The 18,608-nt window shown below is 36.5% G+C and overlaps 1 protein-coding gene across 1 annotated transcript in view; it reads right to left on the bottom strand.

The window, feature by feature from the left end:
- Positions 1–5,688: 5,688 nt before the first annotated feature.
- LOC150097754 (centrosomal protein of 170 kDa protein B-like) overlaps positions 5,689–18,608 on the bottom strand; it is a 58,177-nt gene continuing 45,257 nt past the window's right edge. The window contains exon 3 of the mRNA XM_090406981.1: positions 5,689–5,778. Coding sequence (XP_090263107.1) covers positions 5,689–5,778 — 90 coding nt within the window. The remainder of the gene's footprint in view (positions 5,779–18,608) is intronic.

The raw sequence follows: 18,608 nt of genomic DNA, 5'->3' as shown, positions 1-18,608 counted from the left end.
CCTTATCATCAAAGGACATATTCAATCCATACAAGCCGAAAGAATTTACCAAAGGACTTTATTGGCATTACTCAAAGAAAGAATCCAACAAATCAGGTATGAATTGAATATAAGTGATGTCAATTGCCGCAACTATTTTGATGACATTTCTAATAGATTACATGACCTGGAATAATATAGACCACGTGATAGAACAGAGCTACGAACAAACTTTCCAGTTAAATAAAGCCAAACAAATTAGAAAATTTGAAGAACTTTACAAGAAAAAATACCAGACACACAAAGGCCTCCCAGATAACAAAGTGATTTTCAACATGTCGAATCACTGCCTTTCGAAACATGAATCAGATATACTAAAGAAAGGTTTTAACTTTTCAATCACTCCAAATTACATTCCTAAAATGGACTTTATGTGTGGAATTGAAAAAAGTCCCTACCCACTACCATAAGTTGTAGTCAATGATATTAAATTCCAAAGCATGATCATCCTAGCAACAGCAAAACAACCAAAACTGAATACCACTCAAGTTCCATGATAGGAAAGCTATTCAGAACTTGAGGAAGAACAAAGAAATAATAATAACTAAAGCAGACAAGGGGAATGCCACCGTCATCCTAAACTCAAAAGACTATTTCAAGAAGATAAACGACTTACTATCAGACAGTTCCACATACAAAATCCTCAAAGATCCTACCATGAAGAACCATAATGAGACAAACTTCCTGATCCGTAACATGAATACTTGGCATGAAGAACTAAAAAGAAAACTTAAATCCTCACATCCCATTACTCCTAGACTGTATGGGGCACCTAAAGTGCATAAGGAAGAAGTGCCACTTCGTCCGATTGTAGATGGCAGGTCCTCCCCCATTTACCTATTGACTAAGCACCTAGCAAACTTATTTAAGGGAAAAATTAGACAAACAAAATCCTACATAAAAAATTCTCAACACTTTGTTGACAAACTCAAAAACGTGAAGATAACACAAACAGACATAATGGCCAGTCTAGACATAGTATCCTTGTTCACAAATATACCAGCAGAAGTCATGAACATTATCAAAGATCTCTTTCCTGCTGATATTACAAAGATGTTCAAACATTGCCTACAATCAAATTTCTTCAAAGTTAACAACAAAGTATACAAACAATTAGAAGGCCTAGCCAATGGGCAGCCCAGCCCTCTGTCACCACCATGTGCAGACCTTTTCATAGAGAAATTTGAAAATGAAATTCTCACCAGCATTACTCCTAAACCTTCAACATGGTGGAGATATGCAGAAGATATCCTCATCACATGGCAAGAAAACATGGAAAACCTACATATGTTTGTCAATAGAATCAACGCACTCCACAATAAAATCAAATTTACTCTAGAAGTAGAAAACAACGAACAGCTACACTTCTTGGACATACTAGTTAAAAGACAAGGTAACAATATCAAACTGTCCATTTACAAAAAAAACCTATGGACACTGGACGATATCTATATTACTATTCAAACCATCGCAGGTCACATAAACAGAGCATCATCCACATGTTGAGAAATCGAGCTAGAAACTTTATCTCCGACGATGAAGAAGTTCAAACAGAACTGTCTCAAATCGCTATAACTCTATCACAAAATGGTTATCCTTGAAACATCATCAACAAATTTCTATACAAAGATAACCAACAAGAAAGAACAGTCACCAAGCAAATTCCAACAGCAGTCATCCCCTTTATGGGTTCAATTTCCACCAAAATTGCGAGATTGTTAAAGACCCATAACATTAGGGTTGTATTTAAACCAACTACTAGCATCAGACAGGTTCTAAGATCTCCTAAAGACATTGTTCCATTTTATAAATATCCAGGTGTGTATAATATTCCATGCATGTGTGGTCTTTCCTACATTGAACAAACTTTGAGAAGCCTGGAAATAAGACAGAAAGAACATGTTGGCGATGTAAATCACAACAGAATGATCACCTCCGAGTTAGCACATAACTTTTCAACTTCGAACCACACTATAGACTGGAATAACAGCTCTATGCCCTACATAGATGAAGATTACAGACATCGATTATTTAAAGAAGCAGCAGTAGTGCTACGTACAGGCAGCAACCTAAACAGAAATCAAGCAGCCATACCGAATGATACTTGGAAAAATCTAATCAATTCCCTCAGTTCAACAGAACTACAGTACGCGAATAATCATATTACATCTTTGCATGTAACACGTGTTCATGATACTGAGTAGAAATATCACGCAAATGTGTTACCTTAGCTACCTAACAGGTACTAACATTTTTTTGTATTCTTAAACCTTTTTTGCATTTATCATTTTTTGTACTGTGCAAGCCTTGAAAAAGCTAGTCAGTTACTAGCGAAACCGGTAGGCAATATTGTGCGAACATATGTACGAATTAAAAATCTATGGTCAGTTTAACAATAAGTCTTATATTTTGTAGTTAGTATCTCTATTCACTTTTTATAATAAAATGACAGCTAAGTTGCATAAGGGAAATGGTTATTACACAATAATACTGCTGGTCAACGATAATGTAGCATCCTTACTCTTAGGTTTCTGTGATAATTCATATCAATGGATTGTTGGTATTAGCTGCATGATAAGCTACACTTCTACTAATATACAGATGGCTTGATAATTTATACCATTAATTACTATTTTTACAATACACAATATTACCTGGGTAAAAAAAAAAAAAGCGCATACTGTTTATTTTATCTTGAAAATGCCTAAGAAATTTCAGGCAAAACATCAATATTAAGTTTTTTTTTAATTCATGAACAACTGTGTTATGTGAAATTCATTAAATTGACATATATGCATGTCTAACTAACACTGTATTCTCTTGAAGGTGTAGTAGATATATTTCCATTTACACTTATTAACTGTATATTATGTGTTGGCAACACAGCTAAGTTGACAACTAAGCCAATGCTGTGTTTATTTACAAATGCCAGAAGTATCAGAAATAAGGGAGGTGAAATGGTTTCGCTGATGAGTTTATTCGTCCCAAAATCGTTGGAATAAGTGAAACATGGTTGAAGGAAGATGATATCCTAACAGGAATAGCAATGGAAGGTAGAGTGTTTTTTTGTGAAGATAGAAAGGCCAAGAAGGGAGGAGGAGCACTGATGATGATAGCAGGGGAATTATATCTATATAAGGTAGAAATGAAAGTGGGAAATAGTGGCAATAGTTATGAGACAGTGTGGTATAAGGAGGAGGTTGACAGGAAGATATATTTAGTTGGATGTTGCTATAGGCAGGGAATGTGGAGGGTAATGATGAAGAAATGTATAAACAATTTGGATTAGCAAAAAAAAGATGATTATTATGAGCAAATTTTAAATATGGTGGTAGAGATTGGAATGAAGAGATAGCATTTGGGCATAAGGAAAATAAATTTCTCAGGCAGCATGTAAAGGAGAGCATGCAAGGATCGAGAGTTTTAGATCTGATCATTTCATCAGAGGAAGTAATTGTGAGTGGGGTTTTGCACTTTCCTCCAGTTGATGAGAGTGTTCATGAAGTGATCACCTGGATTGTGGTCAGCCATATACAGACTTCTATGAGGAAAGGATATATGTAGAAGTACAAGGTTGGTGATTCTGACAAGCTTAGGAGGCTTAGAGCTATAACATTGAATGAAGAGTTGAGCAGTAAGAAAATAAATGCTTCTTGGGAATTGACAAAGAAATACATAACACCATAAGTGTGTGAATATATTCCAAAGGTCAAAAGGCTGAATAAGGTAGGTGTAAATAAAGGGCTTAAGCATGAAATCTAGGAGAAGGAAGGCACTATGGAGACATTACAAGATGAATAATGGTAATAATCAGTTACATGAAAGAATAAAGAACAGACTCAGTAAGGTCAACAAAACTGCAGTAAGCAGAATCAGGCAAATCAGGCAGAGTAAAACCCTGGAGAGTTGGAAAGAGATTACTTTGAATCTGCATAATTGACAATTCCAAATATAGTTCTTTGTTTTGCTGTCTCATTACTTAACAGGCACACTATATAATTTACTCACTGTAATATAAGCATCAATTAAGAAAGAACAAAAGAATTGGTTACAACATTCAAAATATTAACACAAGAACGAGTCAAACAACATGAGTATACTTCCATGTGTCTTGGTCACAGATGAATGAACAGGAGAAAACACTATTAAAGTGCCAGAGAACCAGGTATAGTTGTGTAATTCAAAATTAATTAAAAAATATATATTAATACAAAAAAAAAATGAAATGTTCATGAAAAATTTATGGTGATTACTTCCCAAAACTTAGAGATAGGCATGCTAGTCTGTTAAATTAGATTAGAGCAATAATTATTATTATCCTGACCTCCACATCGTGGAGGTCAGGATAATAGTCACAAGATAATAGTCACTAGTCACAAGATTCATCGTGGGAAGGCAACACAACATCTCTCATGCTACTCTTTAAAATCATCCACAATCTGCATGTTCACCACTCCTCTCAATCAACGCATTCTCCATGCAAAAAAACTTAGTTCTTACCTTTTTACTCCCCACTGCCTTTCGCAACTTCCAGGGATGATTCTGGAAGAAGTCTTTGCTCCTTTCCCTCATTCTACCATATGAAAAAAATCTCCTCTGCGTTAATCCAATAATAACCTTTCAACAGCTTAAATGTTTCAATCATATCCTCCCTTTGCTTTCGACCTACTAAACTATGCAGTCTGCATAGCCTCAATCTATCCTCATAATCATCATTGTATAGTCAATATACTCATCATCATTATTCATCAAATTCCTGACATGTATCCTCAAGGGGTGTACAGGATATGATAGCACTACATGAAAAATTTACATCATTACTAACTTCCTATCTACAATTTTCCTCCAAATCAATCTGTTACCTGTCAAGACTCTTAGTCAATATACTGTGTCTGTAAATTGCATATTCTCTGGCTGGTTTACCTATTCTGTACAATGGCAAGGGACTGATTTTTTATTTTTATGCTTTATTTTTTTGTGAGATGAGAATGAAATGAGTCATCTGAAGGCAGAGGTACATTAGTGAATGAATTCAAGAAAAGAATGGCAGTCATTATGAGTTGGTGTGAGCTTTGCACAGAATGAATCTTAAGACTCCATAAGGAGGTTGAATAATAACTGGAACTTTTATTTTTACTATACAATAAAATGTCTTTTCCAAAAAAAAAAAAAAAAGGTAAATCATGATAAAAATTAAGATATGTAATTATGAATTTTTTAATAAACATTAAATGTTTGATACTTGTGCTATACTATTTTTTCACCTGTTTGAAAAAATTCTGAATTTATTAGACACAGACAGATATTTCTGCCTACACATGGCATGATATAAAAAAAATATTCAAATATCTGTTGAATACCAAAGTTCAATAGAAATAGCTTTTTTTCTACAAAGAAATTAACCTCCCTCCACTTCCAAGCAAAACATAAAATTTTTCATTAGTGTGCATAATCTAGATAAATAACACTAGAGTGGTAAATAATATGTTGTCACCGATGAAAATAATAAACCATTTTTACTAAATAAAAGTTGTATTTTATTTTTAAGCTAGATTGCCTAGCTTTTTTAAGCTATTCTGATTAATATTCAGCAATTTAGAAGATGCATTTCTTTTCACTAATAACCTGTAGCAAATACAGATTCAGAAATCAAAGGATATCATATCCAAACCTAATGGAGTCTAGATGATGAAGTTTCACATACGTCTGCTCTGGAATATGAACACCATTAACAAAAGTCTGAAAGAGAATTATCAGAATGTACAGTTTCTTTAAAATAAAATAAAGTGTAAAATCAAAACAATATGAAATTTTCTGTGTGAATAATCTAATTACTTATGTCTCATATTTTCTACATATTTTAGTGAATAACAATATTGAATACATACTACTAACTAAAATTTAAAAAAAGGCATACCAAGTAAAAGCAAGTCAAAAACTCATGTTTACATGGATACTGGCCAATACACACATATACAGTAATCTCTTAATTATCCAAGTGAAGCAGTGAAACCCGTTTGTTTCACTGCTGCACTTGGATAATTAGATAACTTGGAAAACAAGTTATGTATATCTGTAAGTTAAATTATCTGATTTAGCTCAGGGTGGGAAAATTTCATACTAACTAAAGACCTACAGAAACATCTATGACACAGTGAGATGATCTATAGAAGAAATGTGCATGACTAGGGCCTGAATATATACATAAGATTTTCCACCATTCTGCTCACAAATCTGGGAGTACTAACAACCCAGCAAAAATCTAATGGAAAATTTCAAAAATGCTATAATCATCACTTACAATAAGGGTACACCTGAAAACTCTGCACTGGTATTCCACAAATATAATATCAAAACTACCTTCAACTTGTGCCCCCCCACACACAAAAAAAGGAAAATAAATCCTGTAGGCATTTTTGTCCTTTGAAAGACTGTCGCTTGTAGCTTACCCAAGTGTTTACAAAATGCCATGGCCTCATAGCCTTAGTTGCTTCAGCATAACTCCTAAACAACAACAAAATTACATTTTGTTGTTTTGGAATTACATATCCATTACATATCTATTAGAAAATAGGAGTGCAATACACACAATTACATACATTACAGTAGCTTGGCCTTTCTGCCTATGCAATCAAAGTACAGCATAATTATCAAATGGACAAAAACACAAGTTAAAATTTTTGTTTGAAAGAAAATGTAAAGAAGCCAGTGAGAGCATAATTAATTTATATTACTTAAGTAAAAAATAATGGCGTCAAAGGCTACATGATTTAAGAATTAATCAGCTGCCTGACTGGTGTATAGGCACTCAAATCAGGCATCGATCTCTTCATTGGACATCAACAGATGCCATATGATAACTCAGATGCACAGTGATGTGCCACACTAGTCCACACTATGTGGTCCTGTTGTATGCTTTTCTGGAGGCTAAAACTCTCTGAAGATCAGTCACTCCAGAAATCCATTTATCCATCTCACTGACATTCTATCCCTTCCTCTTTTTCCAGGAAGTTTACCTCCTATCACACTTCTTTAGGTTCCAAGTCTCACATCCATAAGTCACTGTTGGAAAACAGCTGCATTCAAAATCCTCAACTTTGTTCACATGGAGAAAGATCCATCCTTCCAAATTTTAGACAAGTCTCTTGTTTTAGCTATTCCAAATCTCCTTCTGATGTCTTCTGAACAGCAATTCTTCACATTAATAATAGATCCCAGGTGCCTGAAATTTTTGACTTCAATTCTTTTTCCATTAAGGTCAACTTATTTCTCAGGAGCTTCCCTGTCTATATTTCCTTTGAGAATGATAATGTTTGTCTTGCTAGGATTGAGCAGAAGTTCTGTTCTTACTGATCTTATTAACTTTGTCAAGAATTTATCCTAGTTCTTTCTCCCTTGTCATTATAGAGGAGTACTGTATCATCAGCATACCTCAGATTACTGATCAATCTACCAGCTATCCCATTCCTGTCTCGAGCTCATCCAACACTACATGCATGATGTCCTCAGCATAGATACTACACAAGTGAGGAGAAAGCATGCATCCTTACTTAACTCCCTTTTCAATCTGAAGCCAATCAGTTAATGGAAGTTTTTACACTTGGCTATGCTACCAATTATATATTTGGTTTAATCCTTTATCCAAGTGTAAGCAAACAGAGTTTGCGCCTGAAGTATTTTCAGGACTGGGGAAACTCGTGGTAAAGGTGGTATAAGTTCACATCACTTGCCTTAGTATCCCATAATGCAAAGCACATTTCCTTATGGGTATGTATAATGCTATGCATTATGAAAAGGATCACTACCCAGACTGGTTTCGACCTTTATTGAGGTCTCATCAGTGGGATCCAGACCCAGAGGTGGTGATGCTAAGGTGGAAGTGATGCAAAGTCATATCACTACACACCAGTTGCCAAAAGGTGTCAACCTTATTAAAATTTTCTGGATTAGAGATAGCTGATGGAAGTTTTTTCACTTCTATGCTACCAATTATATATTTGGTTTAATCCTTTATCCAAGTGTAAGCAAACAGAGTTTGCGCCTGAAGTATTTTCAGGACTGGGGAAACTCGTGGTAAAGGTGGTATAAGTTCACATCACTTGCCTTAGTATCCCATAATGCAAAGCACATTTCCTTATGGGTATGTATAATGCTATGCATTATGAAAAGGATCACTACCCAGACTGGTTTCGACCTTTATTGAGGTCTCATCAGTGGGATCCAGACCCAGAGGTGGTGATGCTAAGGTGGAAGTGATGCAAAGTCATATCACTACACACCAGTTGCCAAAAGGTGTCAACCTTATTAAAATTTTCTGGATTAGAGATAGCTGATGGAAGTTTTTTCACTTCTATGCTAGCAATTATATATTTGGTTTAATCCTTTATCCAGGTGTAAGCAAACAGAGTTTGCGCCTGAAGTATTTTCAGGACTGGGGAAACTCGTGGTCCTGAAAATATTTCAGACACAAACTCTGTTTGCTTACACTTGGATAAAGGATTAAACCAAATATATAATTAGAAGAAACACACGTATAAACCACAGTGAAAATTATTTAATTGTAAATATTTCATCCTAAGTATCTTAGGACATCATCAGTACAGTATTTAAACAAAAATTAGGAATAACATACAGTTAGGGCGCATGATTACAATAGAATCTCATGAAAACGTGCATAACGTGCTAAAGTAGTACAAAAAAAAAAAAAAAAAAAAAAACGTTAATTATTTAACACAGTTTTGTATGATAATTTCCCATACTTTAGGAATAGTAAGAACGTCGTTGCAGTTTAGGTTTGGTGTGTGTAGTAGGGCTTCAGAACTTTCTTTGTATAAACGTTCATGTTTAAATATAGATCTATGTAAAAGTTTAGCCTTTTCCCAATGGATCCTATGGTTTGGAATTTCAATTCCATTTTGAGAGAGGCCAGATTTCTGCGGTTTCAACACGGAATTGAAAATCCAAACCATAGGATCCATTGGGAAAAGGCTAAACTTTTACATAGATCTATATTTAAACATGAACGTTTATACAAAGAAAGTTCTGAAGCCCCACTACACAGACCAAACCTAAACCGCAACGACGTTCTTACTATTCCTAAAGTATGGGAAATTATCATACAAAACTGTGTTAAATAATTAACGTTTTTTTTTTTTTTTTTTTTTTTTTTTTTTTTTTTTTTTTTTTTACTACTTTAGCATGTTATGCACGTTTTCATGAGATTCTATTGTAATCATGCGCCCTAACTGTATGTTATTCCTAATTTTTGTTTAAATACTGTACTGATGATGTCCTAAGATACTTAGGATGAAATATTTACAATTAAATAATTTTCACTGTGGTTTATACGTGTGTTTCTTCTAATTATGAACGCACCACAGGTTTCGTTATTTAAAAAAATATATAATTGGCCAATCAACACATGTTCTTACCGTGGCTTTTTTTTTTTGCTCACGGTACAAGTTGGCTATCAACCTGATAGTGTGTTGCAGAAAAACCCATTCTTGTCATTACTTCCCACAATTATACACATGTTGAGCACAGTCAAAAGCTTTATAGTAGTCTATGAAACATATTACCATAGGAGTCTAAATTCTTTATACTTTTCAATAATTTGTCTAAGGCATCTCTTTATTGTTCCTTAGACATCTTTGCCTTGACTCTGGCCTCAATTCTATTTAGAATGATCTTTAATAAAATCTTGCTTGCATGAGAGATTAAACTAATCGTTCTATATTTCTTGCAATCCTTCATCTCTCTCTCTCTCTCTCTCTCTTCTTATGTAGTGGTATGAAAAATGGTATGAAATCAAGCAGCTGACTCTAATACTTCAATCTTCTCATGTTCAAGATGACACTAAGAGGCATATATTTACAGCTTAAATTTCCAATGCCAACATTCTGAATCTCTAATCTATAGAGAACCTGTGCAGGACTTAGTAATCGATAAACATTTCATGTCAATGTGCCCAGAGAGAGAGAGAGAGAGAGATGCACAAACTACCCACAGAGTTTAAAAGAACACCAGCACACACACTGCTTGGAAAGAAGTCAAGGGACCCAATTCCCCCTCAACATGGGCAAGGTGCATCATGCCACGTATCTGGTATAAATTGAAGGAATGATGCTCCCAAGTTAGTGCTAATGTGAAATGGCTGTGAGAAGGGAACTGAACAGAGCTTGAAAGAGACATTGTGATGCCATGTTGCAAGCCTATCTGTTTGGCAAATTGTTCATAAATTGGGCCACCCAAGGTCAATAATCAGTGATATCATACTGAGATGGAAGTGCAGGGAGTCAAATGCAAGTGCAGTTGACTCCCTGTCAATGCACTTGCAGTCAACTAACAGTTCTATAGTTCTTGCAATCCTTCATTACCACAGCAAATTATTCACTACACCAAAATATACCCGAGGTCAAAATATTTAAAAAATATAATATTTCTAAAAGTTTGCTATAGTAAGCATCAATATGTTGATGAAAGGGGAATCAGCATATTTTCACCACATTGTGAAATTTCTTCACAGGCTTTCGATAAACATCGAAATACTTATTGAAATATATGTGTATGTGTATTTATCGAAATATATGTATATATACACACACACACACCAAAGTGTGTGTGTATCGAAGTATAAAAATAAACACATACAATGTTTATATTTTAAACATTGTATATGAAGAAAAAAAGAGAGAAAAAACAACTGGCAGTTCTTATGTAATGTTTAGCAATTTGCATTTTATGACATATATGACTTTACTTTTTTAATTTAAAGTGTTTCCCCTCTTACTTCGTTATTTTTGTGGTTGCTTGAGCTTGTACAAATTTCCTATATGCTCTAATCTCTAACTCACATATAACACTATTATTTACCTTTCGTCCCTTTGCAATCTTCTTGGCTTTCTCCCCCCCCCCCCTTCAAGGCCGTAAAGTATAGTCTCACACATGCTAGTATCATAGACTTAGGAAAAGCCTCTGGCTGGGACCAAATCCTTAATCTATGTTGCTATTATTCAAATGTATTAATCCTTAAAAATTTATTTTTGTTAACGACTGTGCCATTAAGGATCATGTAAAAGAATTTTCTATCTTTCCTTACATACAAAAGAATATTTTAGCTACGCACATGGAATAACTCTTAAATTAATTCTATCTCAAGCAACTCCGAATTACTCAGTTGTGGCTGTTACTTTAATTAGGTCACACAGGTTCGAATTGTTTTTATGAGACAGTGCATTGGCTAACAAAGATCAGGCAAGCTATTAACAAAATCAAATATGTTTATTCTAACTAAGACAATTATGTACAAAAGTAAATAGGACATATCATGTGTCTACTTCTCCACACATTCATTAAAACAACTCACTTAAAGCATTAGACAAAGAAGTTATTTACACTTGACTTATTAAACATGTGAATGGATTTTAGCACACATAACCTCACTCTCATTACAATTATTATAAGACAAAATTACACTATGCATGTTCTAAGCATTATATAACACAAGCACTATTCAAGATTACAATATTCTATTATACACATTCAAACTGACGTTCGGCTTTCTGACCTCTTCAACACATTATGCCATTAGTTAAACAGAATCAAATCTCTCGTCTCTACACACAATCTAGGCTATTAACATAAAGCAATCTACTTACAAGCTAACTATATCATTGTACAGTCCTGAATCCAAAAGGGTTAAGGGTGAATTCCGCTGGTTCCTTTCTTTTGACATGCGCTACGGCTGTGATCGGGCACTATCCGGTGGTTGTCGTCTTGCAGATTCCTTCCTTGTAACTTTAATGCATTTTTTCATTGATGTTAGGAACTTCGTCAGCTGCTACAAATCAGCACGCGCGTGGATCAGTACATTCTTCGAAGAATTTCCTGGAAGGATATCTTGTAATATTGCCAGCGAACTCTCCATGATCTCCAGAAACTACTGCTCGCAGGATCTTCCCATCCTCGAAAGGCTTGCCACAGGAAAAAAAAATAAGAGAGAGCCCTCGAGCCTCAATCTCTGCCTTTTATATCATATCCAAAAAATTCCCAGATTTACTGGTAGCGCCCTTATCACCCATGCTTACAGTAGGTTTTGGTGGCAAAACTCAGTCTGGTGACCTTTGAGACTGTTGTTGACCTTCAGTTTAATAGCCTAATCCTGTCTGAGCTTTTTAGTTACGATTGCTTGTGGTTCTACATTCAGTATATTACAAAATTATTATACATTAAACAGGTTACATGCATTTCTAATTATATGTATTTTAATAGCCCATGTAAAATCGATATAGGTGAAAAATATTTCTATTTTTCACCACAAGAGATTTTACATTTGTATACTAGTAATCAATTATTCCTGGATATTCAATACATGGATCTAATTTTAGACAAGATCTGAACTGCTCTCAGATCTTGTCTGAAAGGAAATAGTGGAAGAACTTAAGGCACGATCAAGATTTCTTTTGAAGTCTTGATAGATGACTGATTTTTTGATGACAGATTGTGACCCTAAATTCACACATTAAACAACCAACTTCAATGCACTTCAATAATGATGTATGTGAAAATCCAATTTCATAGCATAATTCAACAAACTAAGAATTAAGAGCAGTGAATTTTATGAAATTCACTGTTTTATTGGCTACAATCAGATCTAACTCAACAATCAACTGTTTACTTGCCAGCATTTCTGTGTATAATTTTTAGATAGCTGTCGCACTGATATGATCGTCGGCTTGTCGAGAGCTCCTGAAAAGATCAGTAGTATTTTATGTTATCATTGGCAATTTTACTAGAATTTTACATAGTATTGTTTGCTTTTCGTATCTTAGTGTGTCTGTGCGATTTTTGTGTGTTTTCTGTGTTATTTTAGTTATTATTTTTAAGATAAGATAGCGTCCACATGGCACCGATTAAAAAAAAAAAAAATGGCGGGCAGGTCGCCATGTTTGTTTAAGAATTTTGATATAAAAGAGTTTATGCAATGTGCGGTCTGTGAGATGTATGCTTTGCGAAGAGCAGTTGGAGTCTGGTTAGATGGTGACAGTGGAGTAAATAAGTGCTGAAAGTGTAAGGAGAACGAGGATCTAAAGCGTGTTTCGAGAGTGATATCATTAAAGAAAGTCAGAATATAGAAAATAGTGATGTGATAAGAAATTGCGAGGTAGTACCAGATAGGTGTGAGAGCGACGTTGAAAGTGTAAATGAAGGTAGAAATACAGAACGAATGGATGATTTAAATGATAATGAAAATGGTGAGATAGATGCAAGTAGTGTAATTGCACGGCTGAGAGGAGCGATACATAGAGCGATTTCAAACAAAGCGGCAACTGGAGCATATGCAAAAATGTGTACCGACTAATAAACAGCAAAAGTCCAATACGAAAAATAAGAGAATGTTTGTAAATGTAAATAAAATGAAGGAGCGAGTGCTGTACGGAGATTCATTATTAAGAGGTGTGATAGTTGAGAGTTTGACGAAATTGTACCAACTGGGTGCGAACATAAAGGACGTCAGCGGAGTCTACTAGAGCCCAAAAACAGAGGATGAAAGAAATGACAGTCGTGGCAGGAACAAATGATTTGAAAGAAGACAAAATGGAAATAATAGAGGATGTGAGGAAATTACTCGAGGTAGCAAAAGAGAAGACTGAGAGAGTTAGGATGGTGAGTATTTTGCCACGGTATGACAGTGAGGTGTTTAGGAGGAGGGCCATAATTGCCAATGACTTTATGCGTGGGTTATGCATGGAGAGTGGTGTGGAATTTGTGGATGTGTGGAGTGAGTTTGATGGGCAAAAGGATTTTAAGATGGATGGTTTACATTTGAATGGATTTGGTGTACGGAGGCTTGAAAAAGTGTTGATGAATGAAGTGGATGTACAGACTCAGGGAAACTAAATTTATTAAAGGGGGAGGGAAGTAGATATGCAGGCTTTAGGAAGGCAGTTGAGTGTATGAATGAGTATAATATGCCCACGCGAGTACGAAGGACAACAAATCAGAATGGGATAGTTAGTATAACGCATCAAAGTAGGGATGGGATTAATGGGCTTCTGCAATTCATGTACCCTAGTGCCAGGTTTGGCCTTGGTTGGCACTTCCAGGCCACAGGCTGTTGGTATTAGTGAAACATGGCTGTCAGAAGATGATAAAGCTAGTGGGATTGAATGTGACGGGTATAGCATGTTCAGGAGTGACAGGGGGAATAAAAAGGGGGGAGGAGTGTTATTGATGATAGCTGATGAGTTGTAGCCAAGGAGTATAGAAGTTGAACTGCAGGATAGAGAAAAGAGCACATTTGAGGCTATTTGGTGTGAGATAGAGGCTAGCAGAACAAAATATACAATTGGTGCTGCTATAGACCAGGTGATGGAATAGATGGTGGGGATAGTATGCATAGGCAAATAGAAGAAATGAGTGGAAGGAGGGTAATTATTATGGGTGATTTCAATTATGGTAACATTGACTGGAAGGAGGAGAGGGCCCATGGGAGGAAGGAATTGGATTTTATGCAGTTATTAAGGGACAACTATCTGCGACAGCATGTAATGGAAAATACTAGGGGGGCAGAGAGTGCTTGACCTAGTAACTGCATCTGAGAATGTGGCTTAACGAACATGACCATGTTGCCACCAATTGGTGAGAGTAATCATAAGGTCATGACTTGGGAGGTGGCTAAAGGAGTGGAATTTACAATTAAGACAGGGCACATGTGGAATTACCGGGCTGGTAAGTATGACAAGCTTAGGAGTGTGCTTGGCTCAGTGCCATGGCATGTAAAACTGCAAGAGCAGGATGTTGAGAGTGCATGGGAGGTGGTTAAGAAGTGTTTGCAGGAGGCAATGGTTGACTGTATACCAAGAGTCCGAATAATAAATCAAGTAGGGGTTAAATGGATGAATAACACTATTAAGCTTGAGCTGCAAAAAAAGAAACAATTGTGGAGGGAATTTAAGGAGAAAGGTGACCAGCAGGTGCAGGAACAGTATAAAGCTCAGGCCAGAAAGGTAACAAGGGTGGTAAGAAAAGCAAACGCATATTATGAAAGAAAATTGGCCATGCAGGCTAAAGAGAATCCCAAACAGTTTTTTCAATATGTTGCAAGTAAAAGGAAAAATGTTCGTGGCAGAATGATTTTAAAAAATGCTGAGGGTAGGTAGGTAACCGAATCAGTCGATATAGTGGAATTACTGAGTGAGCACTTTGCAAGAGTATATCATCCAGGTGGTGACATTGCAGGAATGGAAGAACCAACAGCTTATACTGGAATTGTGATGAATGAAGTAGAGGTAAATAGTCTATTACAGAACCTCAATGTCAATACATATGTGGGATCGGATGGTATACTAGCTCGTGTCGAACTTGAAGCGGCTAAAGAATTGTGGAGCGGCTTGAAGCGGCTAAAGAAATTGAAGCGGCTAAAGAAAAAGAATACGAGGCTAATCTTCCTGAATGGCAGTCAGTCTCAAGTAGAGTAATGTGGGCAAATATGAGAATGGGGAACTGGACAATGAGACTTATTTGTGCCTATGGTCCCACAGAAGGTTCTACTAAGGTAGAAGTGGAGGAATTTTTTGAGGCTTTAGAAAAAGCAACTGACACAATGAAAAAGGAAAAGTTGGTCCTTGTTGGGGATCTAAATAGTAGAGTAGGAAATGATTGTGAGACATACAAAAATATTTTGGGAAAATTTGGAGAAAAGAGCAAAGCTAATAATAATGTCAAATATCTGTTGGATTTCTGCTCAGGACATGGACTGGTTATTACTAACACCATGTTCCAACATAAAAATGTGCACAAATTCACATGGAGAGAAGAGGCTAGGAATAAGAAAAGTCTCATTGACTATGTTATTGTTGATAGTGATGTTTTCTCCCTGGTGCAGGACACCAGAGTGTACAGAGGATTTGAAATTGGAAGTGATCACTATTTAGTCTTGAGCAGGATAAAATTGAATTTCATATTGAAAAGAATAACATGTAAGAAAGTTTTAAAGCGAATAAAAGTTGAGCAGCTCTCAGATGTGAACTGTAGACCAAAATACAGAAATATTATTGAAAAGAAAATGAAAGAGTTTGAGAACAGGAATCAAACCTTGGAGATTCAGTGGCAAACTCTGAAGGAAACATTGATTGATTCTGCCAGAGAGGCATGTGGTGAGGTTGTGTGCAAGGATAAAAAAATCAGAACTCCCTGGTGGACACAGGAAGTTAAAGAGGCAGTGAAGGAAAAGAAGAAAGCATATCAAAAGTTCCTGGCAAATAAGTCAGCTTTTACTCTTACAGAATACAGAGACAAATATAAGAAAGCTAAACAGTGTGTAAAACTAGCTAAACAAAAGTCATGGGAGGACTTTGGCAAGAATATAGAAAATAAATATCAAGAAGGTGGCAAAATATTCTGGAGGTTGTTGAAGAAGCTTAGGAATGGCGGAAAGAGTGCTGCAAAAGGAATTAGAGATGATAAAGGTGAAATGAAAACAGGAGAAAAAGATATCCTTGAAGTATGGAGTAATTACTTTGAAACACTGCTAAATGAAACAAGCAGTGATGACAGCACAGTGGTAAAAAACACTCAACAGGCATGCAGTCAGGAATACATATCCATACTCGAAGTAGAAAAAGCCATCAAAGGCTTGAAATGTGGAAAGGCAGCAGGAGTAGACGATATGTGCGTATGTGCGCCAAATGCAGGCAGTTGGAGGAAATAAATACATTAGATATATCGATATCCAACTTTGTTGCTCCAGGAACAGAGAATAGGAAGACAAGTAGTATGATAGGAGCGAATGAGAAAATAATAGTTGATAGTGTGGAAGGTGTGAGTGACTGTGGAAGTTTAGGAGATGGTTTTGTATTCGAGAGTGAATTTAGATTAAGAGTGACTGACCTGCAGAGGGAGATAGATGAGTTGAAAGAGGAGGTGGAATGTCTAGTGAATGAGAGCAGAAGTATGAAAGATAAGATTAGGAGAATGGAAGAGATAAATGCAAGGCAAATCAGAGTAGGAGAGAGAGAGAATTTAAGGAGTATGAGTGAGAGGTATGGGGGTGCTAGAAGAGGAGAGAATGGAAACAGTAGAAGAGAGGGAATGAGAGAGAGGTATGGGAATGCTAGCAGACGAGAGGATGGAAACAGTAGGAGAGACGGAATGAGAGAGAGATATGGAAGTGCTAGAAGAGGAGAGAATGGAAACGGTAGGAGAGATGGAATGAGAGAGAGGTATGGGAATGCTAGAAGACGAGCGGATGGAAACAGTAGTAGGAGAGAGGTATGGGAATGAAAGAAGAGGAGAGAATGGAAACAATAGGAGCGAGGGAATGGTAAGAGGTATAATGTATGGCGACTCAATGATCCGTGGTGTTCAAGATAGGATTCGTGAGGAGTGTTTGCCAGGAGGAACAATAGAAAGGGTGGCTATGGCAATTAAGAGAGGTGAAAGGGTGGATGAGATGATTGTGATGGTAGGAACGAATGACTTGAGTGGTAATGTAAGTCGGGCAGCGAGAGATATGAGATTTTTGCTTGAGACTGTACGGAAGAAGACAGAGAGAGGAAAAATAGTGTGCGTGTTGCCTAGGTATGATAATGATGAGCTGAGCAGAAGAGCGGTGATATTGAATGGCATAATAGCGAGAATGTGTGACAAGAGAGGACTGGTATATGTGGATGCTTGGAGTGCGTTTGAGGAAAGAGAGGAGTTGTATGCGAGAGACCGTTTACATTTGAATGAGGAAGGGTGTAGGCATCTGGAGAGATTGCTGTTCTGAACGAGTCAGTGTGTCCCAGGGAGGATGATAGCAGGGGTGGCCTCTTGTGGGAATGGATACTTGGAAGAAGGGAGACAATGTCAGGTAAAGCTGAGCCCAGTGGAGTCTAGAAGGGATAAGGCTGGGTATAGAAACAATGGTATTTATATGCTGTATACTAATGCCAGGAGTATCCGGAATAAGGGAGAGGAATTGGTGGCGCAGATAGCATCAGCCTGCCCAAAAATTATTGCGATCACTGAGACGTGGTTGACAGAAGAGGATATAAAAACAGGAATAGAAGTCGCTGGGTATAGCATTTTTCGTCAGGATAGGAGGGGAAAGCGTGGTGGTGGGGTGCTGCTTATGATAAGTAATGACCTATGTCCTCTAAGAGTGGAGAATTTGGAAGGAAGTGAGACAAATGATTTTGAGAGCGTATGGTGTGAGCTAGAGGTAGGCAAGACAGGATATTTAGTGGGGTGTTGCTACAGACCCAGGAGCACAGAGGATGGGGACCAGGAGATGTTTAGACAGCTAAGTTTGGCAAGTGCAAGAAGAATGATTGTTATGGGAGATTTTAACTTCAGTAGTATAAATTGGAGAGAGGAACATGCAGGTAACAATAGGGGAATGGAATTTCTAGAATTCTTGAGGGACAAATGTCTTAGGCAACATGTCTTAGGCAACAGAGGGAACAAGAGGTTCAAAAATTTTGGATTTGGTTATAGCATCAGAAGAGTTGATAATAACTAAGTTGACGTCTCTCCCACCAGTTGGAGAGAGTGACCATATGGTGTTGACATGGAAAATGAATAGA

Source organism: Typopeltis vanoorti, chromosome 17 (assembly GCF_054136105.1).
Source record: "Typopeltis vanoorti isolate ZY-2024b chromosome 17, IOZ_Tvanoo_1.0, whole genome shotgun sequence".
Lineage (NCBI taxonomy): Eukaryota > Metazoa > Arthropoda > Arachnida > Uropygi > Thelyphonidae > Typopeltis > Typopeltis vanoorti.
This window is presented reverse-complemented; position numbering and strand designations above follow the sequence as displayed.